The sequence below is a fragment of the Mytilus edulis genome, chromosome 10, assembly GCF_963676685.1.
Source record: "Mytilus edulis chromosome 10, xbMytEdul2.2, whole genome shotgun sequence".
In the NCBI taxonomy this organism is placed as follows: Eukaryota; Metazoa; Mollusca; class Bivalvia; order Mytilida; family Mytilidae; genus Mytilus; species Mytilus edulis.
In genome coordinates, this window is record NC_092353.1 from 33,119,542 (window position 1) to 33,131,907 (window position 12,366).

At 33.0% G+C, this 12,366-nt stretch overlaps 1 protein-coding gene across 1 annotated transcript in view; it reads left to right on the forward strand.

Moving 5' to 3' along the window:
• Nucleotides 1-4,178: 4,178 nt before the first annotated feature.
• The window catches only part of LOC139490955 (protein kinase C-binding protein NELL1-like), a 109,905-nt gene continuing 101,717 nt past the window's right edge, over nt 4,179-12,366 (forward strand). Inside the window, exons 1-2 of the mRNA XM_071278112.1 lie at nt 4,179-4,327; nt 5,625-5,833. Of these exons, the coding sequence (XP_071134213.1) occupies nt 5,776-5,833 (58 nt within the window). The 5' untranslated portion in view covers nt 4,179-4,327; nt 5,625-5,775. The remainder of the gene's footprint in view (nt 4,328-5,624; nt 5,834-12,366) is intronic.

Below are 12,366 nucleotides of genomic sequence, written 5' to 3' on the forward strand. Positions count from 1 at the left end.
AACCTATATGCATAGAACCTTCATAAGTGACCAAAATTATATTTGTGGTTTGTTTATGGTATACATTAGCAAAATTGCTATATGATTGTTTTCTATTTTTCGAGGAACAATTGATTTTTTAAATTTAAAAAAAATCGATGCAATAAAAGTAGGTGGTGCTTAACTTTTGGCGGACTGTATATATTGATAATGTTTTTTTTTTTTCATTATAACTTTTTTCTCGCCTTACCAACAATATACCAACTTCACGCGCTAATGAGGTATACAATTTTCAACTCAGAGCTTGCAGCTGCTATACTCAGACCTTGTAAAACGTTAGAACAACAAATATCATATATGAGCAAAGTTTTTTTTTCAAAAAATCATCCGAAAGTACCAAGACCAAGTAGACAAATATCAAGTGAGTATTTTACAATAATGGAAGATGGTCTTTGGTTATAAAATCTAGACAAATCTTATTTACAACACAAATTGGTAGATTCGACAAAGATGAAGTTGAAAGGCGTGAAATATGGTTAGTCTTGGGGGGAAAGATGTTGGATAGGGTAAGAAAGTTTCCCTTGCAATTAACCACATTTTCACACCTTTTGCATGAAGGAAAAAAATGCCCATCAAAATCCAAAAGAGATTTTATCTTTCTGAAACACAAAATGCATTTAACTTTCTTATATCTAGTGGATGCCAGGCATTAAAACTTTTCCAACTTCACAGGTAAGTCTGTACTCAGAGTATTTTTTGGCATGTAAATACAGCCATATTTGTCCGTTTGTTATGATGAACCTTAATAAATAAAATATTTACATTTTACAAAGATGATTGTCTTAAACCCCCTCTTTTGTAACTCAAATTTACAACATTTTTGTCAATTTAAAAAAGATTTGATGAAAAATCTGTGTCGAAGTCTTGAACAATTTATAAAAGTGAAGGCATTTCTTGCAGACCTTTTAAAGTTAAATCACCTTTAGAGTTGTAACTAGGGTTTAAACACATTAAGAGCATTCATTACACGAAGCGTCGAATTTTTCTCCCCATTTCGATTAGACGTGATTGTAGATTTTTACGTACCGCGTATAGCACAACGGACCTTAACATATGTTTTACTCCCGTATGAGGGACTTCATATTCATATTTCCCAATTAGGTCGAGTACCTCATAACCATAATTATTTTTTTGAAGAACATATAAAAAAAGAAGAATATGTATGATTGTCAATGAGACAACTCTTCGCAATTAAGAGACCAAATGACACAGAAATGAACAAAAATTACAAAAAAAACGAAAAACAAATATGAAACACAGCAACAAACATCAACCACTGAATTACAGGCTACTGACTTGGGACTGGCACATACCGGAATATGGCGGGGTTAAACATACATGTTAGCAGGATTTTAACCCTCCCCTAGCCAGGGACAGTGGTGTTACAGTAAAATATATGTCAAAAATATATTGAACGGATGGAAAAAATAGAAATACATCTAACAAAACATACAGTGGACGTGGCCGGGTACTTGTACATCCCAATAACAAAAAGACGTTTGTATCAGTACAGATCTGAAAGTACTCGCAGTTACTGACAACTAGCTCAAAGGCAATGATAACTAATAAATCATTGCATCTAAGACTAGAAATATATCGAAAAGCAACACCTGTACTATTTACGTAATGGTATAGATAGGAGAGGATGTGGTATGAGTGAGTGTCAGTCAGACAACTCTCCATCAAAGTCACAATTTTTTTTTTTTAAAGTAAACCATTATAGGTCAAAGTACGGCCTATATCACGGAATCTGTAGTAATATAAGTCCCTATGTCACTGACTGTGATTGATTGTTACGTACATCCTTTATATTCTTACCCCCCCCCCCCCCCCCCCCCCTTCCAAAAAAAAACATTTCCCCGTCCGAGATACATTTTTCAATTATTTTTCGGATCCCGGAGCAGACCGTTTACAGCAAAGATCCAGTTTGGCGTTCCAGATGAATGATATCCACGCAAATGTGCGTTGTGGATACTAATATGTCTATATATCATACGAATTGCGTAAATTGTATTCAAGAAATGGCCAGAACCATCAAAGGAGTTACAGTAACCATATAGCTGTATGCTAATTAACATCTAGATATCAATTAATTTAATTAACCTATAAGTATTTCTGTGCAGACAGATTTTCGTTAATGTCTTGAATAACCATATAATTCTGGCCTGATTTGGGATGTCTGAAGAAAAAAAAGATGACATATTGATTTCATCTTCAACCAGATCATTCTATCCGTCTCTTTCTGATTTAATATCATTGGCTACATGTATTCCCATTCCACACCGAAAGTGGTGTAAGATGGATTTTTCTTGAGATAAAAATTGTTGTTTGAAATAAATCTAATTTTAATACTACGTTTGTTATTTTTTCAAGTTCGAAAATGTAATAAAAGTTTTACTATTTTTGTTGTTGTTGAACCGATCGGATAAAACATAATCAACTTTACATCAATATCATTGTAGCAAAACTAATTTTGTTACAAATATAATATAAAAAAAAAAGAAGATGTTGTATGATTGGCAATGAGACTTCTTCACAAGAGACCAAATGACAGAAATTAACATGCATAGTTCATCGTAAGGCTTTCAACAATTAGCAAAGCCCATAACGCATAGTCGGCTATCAAATGCCAAGAAATGACAAATGTAGAGAAAATTAACCTAACTAATGTTAAAAAAATGAAAGAAAAACAAATTTGTAACACAGCAACAAATGACAAAATTATATTAAGCTGTTAATTTCTGTGTCATTTTTGTCTCTTGTGAAGACTTGTATCGCTGGCAGTCATACCACATCTTCTCTTTTACAATTACCACTGAATTACGGACAGACCCTGGCATACAGAATGTGGCGGGGTTAACACAAGTGAACATGATCCCAAACCTTCCCTAACATGGAACAGTGTTGTAACAGTACAACATCATAAGAACGAGCTAAAAAATCAGTTGAACAATTAATAACCTTTGTAATTGTATTTTCTTTGCAGAGAAAAAAAAGAACATTTTTCTTCGTATGGATTAGTTGTTTTTTTACGCCTGTTTTATTAACATTATTTTTGGGTTGTTACTTTGTATTCAAGTACCTTTGTATGTATCGATGGAGGATGTTTTACACTGTGTCCTTTACGGGAATTAATTGTGGCTTTAATGTCATTTAATTTTACAATATGTGTTATGATACGTATCTTCTTGCGGAATCGATAGCTGTTTTGTCATGTGTTAAAAAAAGAAGATGTGGTATGATTGCCAATGAGACAATTCTCCACAAAAGACAAAAGGACACAGAAATCATAACAACTATAGATCACCGTACGGCCTTCAACAATGAGAAATGCCTATATCACATATTAGCTATATAAGTCCCCGAAATGACAATGTAAAACAATACTAACGAGAAAACTAACGGTCGAATTTATGTACAAAAAATGAGCGAAAAACAAGTATGTAACACATAAACAAACGACTGCATATTTTCTCTACAAGTAATAATTGTGTTATTGATATTAACTCGATCGTTGTATCGGTCTTTCGAGTAATTTAAAGTGTCTCGGTCCGTATCGAAGTTCAAAGAAATTTCAGAGGCGCTCCCCAATATCATCGTTCAAATAATTGTAGCCTCGCTTCGCTCGGCATTATATTATTTCAGGCATTTACATACCTTTTAAAAAAATCCTCGATCCTTCCCTGGCTTTTATGATGGAATTTTATCAAAATTGTCATGGTAGAGAAATTTATAAATTAACCTCATGATTTAATTAGCATTGAGCTGTAAATTAAGTGTTAATAAAAAGAGATAACATTTATCAGTGTACACTTAGCCTACTAGACATTGGGTGTTATATAATTTAAGGGTTTTGTCTTAAGTACCATGGATTGTTTAAAGGAAAATATTCGTGAACCCGCGGACATAGATTGGGCTAGATAAGATAATTTAACGCATCTCCTGTTATCTGTGGTTTTTACTTGTTATCAATTCAAATACAATACAACTAATGGTGTGTCAAACTGCACTTATTGGATGCGTTCGACTAATTGATAGTCAATTTTGACAAATTAGTACCGCACCTCATCGCTGAAACATTGAATGTTTCTACACTATATATAATCATTGCACAACTGTTGAATATTCTGTGAGAAACGGTGTTTTCCATTAACAAATATCAAATTTCACTACAAAAATGCAATCTGTATATTATTAATAGTTCTGATGAAATGGTACCTACAGAGAGAAAAGATAAACATCCATGTAGGTAACAAGTCTAAACACAGATAAATAGTTTATATGTAAGGTAAGGAGATTCATCTTTTTCGTTTATAGTTTTAAATAATATTTGATTCATAATAAAACAATCAAAGCGAGCACTTGTAAGAATCTTGTAAATGTAGAAGATGTATATTTATTTAACCATACAGGAACGGTAATCAAATAGATATTTCTTATTCTTATTATTACATATTACAATGTTATCGCTATTTTATTGAATGGTACTCGACAGTTAGTACAAATTCCATCGCAAGGTACGTGGACCCTTCATAATTGATTTTTTTTTTAAAGTTTTTATAATAATTTAGATTTAGATTTATCTGAAATCCAGATTTCTATTTTTTATATCAATTTATAAAAATTGCCGTCATAAAGGTGAAATTAAAACATCTGCTTCCATCCACGGTCTGATGATAATATCAATAAGGATAAAACTACTACTACATAAACTTTGTTATTTGATATAATACTGTACTTAAGTACAACTTTAACTAGTATTTATCATTTCCTCTTTCGTCAATTGATTTGTCTTCTTACTACATACATATATTATAAAATTACGATATGGAACATTAGTAAATTAGTACAAGTTATCTTGTCCCCCATAGAGCCACGTGGATTAAATTTCTTTATTGCGACAGTTATAAAGCTAACGAAATGTTTTGGGAATTTCATCAGATTATTTTTGGAGTAGCAGTAATGATCTCGTAGCTCGACAGTTGTTAGGAATGATAATTAATTAATCGCTATTCGTAACAAGATGATTTCAGGCAATTTTCATCAATTAAATAGTATCTTTTGAAATTTACTACTTAACAAGATTATTTCAAATTCGTTACGATAGAAACGAGAATAATGCAGAAATATCGATATTTTTTCTTTGCACTTATTGAATAGTAAGATATACGAAAGTAAACGCGCAGCCTCTGTTCGACCAAAGAAAAATAATGATTACCGGTATCGCCTGTGAAGTATAACAGTTATCAAAGAACTCGTGTTTGCAGTTTGGCTACCTGTCTCTTTGAAGTGTCACCTGGAAATTTTTATGGCGTGTCTCAATCATAAACGTGAAAGTTTATATCTGAGATTAATATTTCATACACATGTGTCGCAGTAGTATTACAGTTGTACTTCAAGATTTAAAACATATTCGATATTTGGAGATGAAAAACTAGTGATGAATTTCATTGTTGAAATTTCAAAGTGTTATTTATTCGTTGACTGGATTTTTAAGCGAAATTATACTAATTATGGATTATTCAGAGTAGATATTTAAATTCCTGACAATCTAAACAGAATTTTTATTTTTTTTTAAATTTCAGTGGACAAATGTAATGAGCGACCTCTATCTGAGGGTTATCTTAGATACATACACCCACTTTGACATATTGTTGACGGGTAGATGTGAATTGACGGGTAAAGCATGGTGTACTCTGTGAAGGGACCGTACAAACTTTGGCCATTGAGACAGGAATGGGACCAGTTACTTGCTCTTTACAGCGTTTTGTCATAGTAGTTATATTATTGTATGGTAAGTAATTGTCTTCATTTAATAACCTCAAAATTCATTTTGAAAATATTTATATTTTATAGAAAGGACTATCAGGTAAAAACACAAATCCATGCCAGACATACACGGGGGAACTGAGGGGACGGAGATACAATTGCCTCTCCTCATCCCATCAGTGTATCCCATTCCCACCTTGTTGGTCTTTTTTAGAAAGGCATTGAAAAATTTTACTTAAATTTACTATAAAAATGTTACTTTTTAAAATATTTATTTTTTGCTGTCTAAATTTTTATTATTTTTGATAAGTCTGGTAGACTGTCCCCGAAGATACAATCAGCCTAGCAGCCATATCAGCACTAATAACATTGTATACCGCATTGTCATGATTGGAATAATATAATTTGAAACTATGATTAAAAGTACCTCGGGCAAAGTCAAACTTGACCTTATATTATATATACTGTATATATTTGGTTCAGGTGTTCACGCACTTTGTATATTTTTTTCAACTTTTGATCCCGGCGACCGTACCTGTTGAACGTTATTCCAGAAATAAAACACATACCGTACGCAATAAAATCGTTAACATTCGTTAGTACTGATATAATAGTCCCAGGTTAGTATTACTATCACTAGAAGTCTTTACAGCTGACGATGAACTGCAAGTCGTCGTAAGAAAATTAGTCAGTGCTTTAGTATTCGGATGATTTAAAAGGTACATATTGGTACAATATTTAGTCTGTATCTCAACGGTTTTTAATGGGGCTTGTGCATCGGTTGTTATATTAAGGACCATTTTTGTTTTGATGCTTACAGATGATTTTTCTGCTTTGGTTCAAAGATCTATCTGGAGGCTATTCCAGAAAAACGTGTAGCTCGCAAATCCTACATTATTCTTTTGCAACCCCACTTGAAAGTATACGCCGCAAGAATGAAATTGGCAAATGTGATCTTTTCTTCAGCTTTAATTCAAAACTGTATGCTACGCTATTTCTATGTGGCGAAACTAAAATAATATAATTAAACATCGAGTCGAAATGAAACAAATCAAGTTAGCAATTACAGACAACGAAGTGCCTCTTCAAAGTAATGGATAGAACATATGAACGTTTTGTTATTCGACTGACCAATCGTGGTTATCACCTAAAAAGCAAGTGTAACCTCGTCTTCGCAACTATAGTGTCGGTCCAGAGTCAGGCATCTATATTAGTCAGTGCCAGGGTTTTCTTGCTATATCCAAATTGTTTTGTCAACTGTAGGAAATTTGTCATAACTGGTAGTTCTTTGGTAGGATCTATATTATAGTTCTAGATTTGGAGCGACCTAAGCCTATTGTATATGCACTTCTCGTTTGTTGAAGACCACATGTTGATCTCTCTAGACGTCTCATAATTTGGTTTATATGTCGTTGATGTAAAACCGATATTTTTTTCTCTGGTCTATACATAGCCCTTATTCTGATAACAAAAATGAATGTCCACGTGCACTGAATTCACAGTCGCGTCAATACATAACAGTGAAACACTGAGGAATTTTCAGGTTTCAGAAATACTTTAATATGCTAGTGAAATGTTCTTATCGAACTGTGAAAAGACATGCATGTTATGATCGCCGAAGTATATAAAATTCAATATCCAACTTCTTTGAAGAATAACATGCTTAATTACGTGTACATGTATTTGCTTACATGTAAATATATGGAATTCGCAACCAATGATTAAGTCAGCGCATTGAAAACAAGTGGATCATAATTCTTTGAATTATGCGACGATTATGATGCATCTCATCTTTTAATTAGTGTGTCATACATGTAGGTTTCAATAAGTACTTTGTTGTTTACATGTAAATTACGTAATGTTGATTTTATGAGAAACTATTTTGTATTACAGTGATACATATTTTTACGTTAACCTAAATGGGAAATGTAACAAATAGATGCATATTTGTCCGGTTCGCTGGCAATACGAATCACACCCAGACCCTTTTATCAAATATCCAGATTTTGAAAGTTCTAATTTTGTTTAAAAGAATCGTCATCTCAAAGACAAAGAAAAATGGCTAATATTACTGTTTTTCATCTCACGATTGGTCAGTCGAATAACCAAACGTACATGTTTAAGAATAAAGGTACAATGGTAGACCGAACATATATGTACCGAGCGGACTCAGGGTCGACCCTTCCTAAACATAGATATAGGAAGATGCATGCTTAACGGCCGAACCAGTTTCCAATTATGAATATTGGTTATAAGCCCACGATCTCTCTTACTGTATGCAACTCACGGTAGGCCAGCCACTACCAAACCCTAAAACGGTTCTACCAAATTCAGGTCGAGATAAATATAGGTTAGGGCATTGGAATGTGTATATTATCATGTCGTTGAGTTTACAGAACTTAACATTGTCTTAAAGGGGACTTTGTTTAAATATTATTGAAGGGCATATTTTCTAAAGAGAGCCAATAAAATCTTCTTTGAACACGACTGTCTCCGACAGCAATCAAACATTTCGTCCAAGTCCAATTAACAGACAAATATAGTTTTAAGTGGGTACATTTATTCATATGATCAATTGATAAACTATTTGATTACCTACATGTTATCTTTATTGTTGTCAAAACGTCTTATAATTTCATCTTATCACCGGTCGTGTCAATAGTTAGTCAATTTTTGCTTATTTATGATAAGATTGCAGACGATTACTTTTGTTTATAATATTTTCTGGGTTTGGTCTCATATGAGTAATAAATTCCAACATGACCTTAAAGAAAAAATATCCTGTTGTCTTAAAAGAGTCTAGTCAATTCATAGCATTAAGCCTATCTGACTTAAACTATGTATCATAAGTGTTATATTAAAACAGAAATGCATCGACGTAAAATAAACATCAATAACGTTACACGTACATCATTGTTCTTTAAAACGGTTGGGAAATCTACTATACTACAGTGTCAAACCAGCCTCTAAAACAAATATTCAGTTCATCGTGACATAATTTACATTAGCATAAACTATAGCATCATACAAAGAAATAAGTTTTCTATACCCGTATGGTTAGAAAAAAACGGTTACTCCGGCAAAAGTAATCATGCCTGGAGAATGTCTGTGCCTCAAGAAAAGTCGCCTTTCATTGAGAACATGAAATTTCAAAAGGGTGAAGTCGAAATTGGCAAATACACGTATACTGTTTTCGCAAGATTTTGCAATTCGTTAGTCATTCTTCTGTTAGAGAGATATTTCTTTCGTATTTTTTATTACGCACCAGAAACGTTCCAATTTTCGGTGACTTTTGGTGTCTCCTGTCTCGTTAAGAAAATAGAGAGGGTAATGAACATTAACCGTTAGCAGTATTGTTTTTGTATGGAATATCAAGCCTATCAAGTAATAACCTTTGCTTTATTTTAAAATCTGCGATTCAGCAGAAGCAAAAAAATAAATATATCAGTAATATGTAAAAACAAGAATGTAAATAAATAAATAAATACTCATTTCACAAGTTAATTGATTTTTCAGTGAAAAGGTGTTACATTGCTCGAACAAGATATGTTATCTGAATCTATTGGCCGGAGATAAAAAGTGTTATTTATTTACATACTAACTATACAAACAAACAATATTTCTCTATAATAACGAATATTTCCAATAGATTACCAGCACCGTTAAATCATATTCTCTCAGTAATAACTAAAAGCCTTGATATAAAACCTCGATATTTATATGATATTCATGGTTTGCTGACTTGAACGACGTTTTTTTATGTTCCTTTATTCTAATTCACAAATGCGACAGATTTGCAAGAAATGTGGAACAGCTGTCCAGAAAAGTCGGAACTTTTCTATAGAAAAATAATCCAGGTCACGGATGAGTTTTAATTAAACTAATACAATTATGTATATCTGTATTGTATATGTACCTGACACAAGTAGGTCATGTGAGCTATGGAATAGACGGTTGGTTGCCTGACAATTTTCTTTGAACAATATTTATTCAGATAAATCAACATTAAACAATATTATACATATGAAATAATATTATGGATTCATAAACAAGTAATTAGCTTTTACAAATCTGTCTACTTGCTCCTTGTTTCTTTGCAATTAGACGGTAGGATCGTGAAAGGTAATATACCTGTACGTGTTCACAACCACTGTGTGTCAGGTCGACAATATTAGTGTTGTTCATTTGAAGCTTTAGAATGTCATATGATCGTGGCCTCATTTTAACGCTTCGGTGACTAGGCTGTCTCCGTGTTAGTTTTTCCAGACTACATAAGATGTCGCAAATAATACCAGGCTAAATGTACATCTATGCTGAATTGAGCATGAAACTTTAAATGGCTATAGGATACCTAGGGACCACCAAGTAAATGAATAGTTGTTATGCGGCCTCTGTAACATACCAAACCGATCAACCGGGTATCCGTTATAGTAATAAACGTCCCATTCCAACCAGACGTGGCTTCGTATTTATATATTCAAACAGACACATACCTTAAGCTTGGGTGTCAGTATTTCTTTAACACCTCAGCCATTTTAAAGTTTTGAAAATAGACATTATATTATCTTCATAGCCTTTGATTTATGTTATTTTTTGTGAATCAACAAAAAAGAATTGCTATTCCTAAAAAAATCTTCGCGTAATAATGCTGATCTAAATGCACTTACTACAGCTCAAAGAGCTTTATCCTCGGCCTGAAATAGAATGTTGCATGCTGGGAGCAGACGATTATCTTGCAGTAATGTGCATTGTTGCCAGCAGTGTTGGATCACACACTTAGTCCAAATATACGTCCCAAAATAAAACACCAACAACTCACAGTTTCGATTCATATACCAGCGTTATTCGAGCACATCACTGAGTAACCACGAAACTGCAAATTAGTGTCTCATTCAATCCGGAATTTGTTTAACCCTGCCACCTTTTTGCACCTGCATGTTCCGAGTTGGGAACCTCCAGCCTTTGTTAGTTTTGTGGTTTATTTGTATGTCTCGAATCAAACATCGAAAGTGGTTTAAGATGGATTTTTTCTTGAGATAAAAATTGTTGTTTGAAATAAATCTAATTTTAATACTACTTTTGTTATTTTTTCAAGTCATGAAAAGTTTTACTATTTTTTGTTGTTGAACCGATCGGATAAAACATAATCAACTTTACATCAATATCAGAGATTTAGTATGACGTTATTTTGATGAACTAGTATATGGTTTAGGGGACAATTTAAGTCTGTCATCAAGTGTTTGATTTTCTTGCTGCATGGAAGACCCATTGGTGGCCTTTGTCTGATTTCTGCCTGCTCTTTGATCGTTTTTTTTTTGTCTCTTTGACACATTCCGCACTTCCATTCTATAGTCTGTGCTGTAAAATTTATAATGTGCAATATGCAATATCTGCGACGATCTGATCGATTACAATCTTGAGATATCAATTATATATGTTATGACTATAGTTTGAAATTTAACTGTGACTGTTCTCTTTAAAAGACACATCTATCAAATGACACACTCTTGCATTCACTGAAATCTATCGTTTATTTGCAATGAGCTAGACTAGCACAAAACAAATTGAGAACTTTCCAACTTATGTAGACATTCTGCAAAACAACATATAATCAGCAGCTTTCTAAATGGCAAACAATTAACATAAGATTTATTAATGTGTTTCACTTTGGGTGTCTTATTTTCAAATTAGTGTTGCTTTCCTTCCAATTGTTCGAATTAATTGATTCTAAAAAGAAAATTGTTCTGGTTAGACTCTATTATCTTTACGTTTGTTAAATATAACACACCGGTACAGAGTTCATATTTAGACATCGAAACACAGATCATCCTTATATATATATATACTTTCCAAACTTTCCATTTATAAATTATGATTGAAATAAAGGATACAATAAAAGCCAAAAAGTAGCCGTAATCGTTATTTTGTGCCAAGTGTAGGTAACTCACGCCTATTTGTTCGGGAATTTCTCGCTGTGTCGAAGACCCATTGGTGGCCTTGTGCTGTTTTCTGCTCTTTTGTCTCTGACACATTTTCCATTTTCATTCTCAATTTTAAACACTTGTTCAATGTAGCCCTCAATTTGAATATAATCTTAGAAGGATGACAGGACTGCGAGCATATCGACATAAAGCGGCACTGCTTATGTATTTATTGTGAAATGACATTTGCTCACTCTTAGTACCCAAGTTGAAGGGTGCCTTTCCGTGTTACAGATCCCCGTTTGGAACCTACAGATGTTTTATTTCCAACAAAATTGCTCTATCATTTGGTTTGTTTTCAAATTATATTCTTGTGAGAATAAAACACTGTTTTAAGATTTGGAGGTACTTTATATTAGCAGTCCCTCTGTGTGCTCTTATTTTCTAAAAACCCTTTGCTCTGCACAATTATTGCAATAATGCATATACATACCTAACTCTTGAGTTTTACTAGTCGGTCTCAGTCACTACATTTAAAAATCTTGACCAGAGTGACAATCAACATAAAATATAATATATAGATATAAAAGGTCAACTTCATGAATTTTCCCTCTATCAATGGTCAAGCTTGTATATG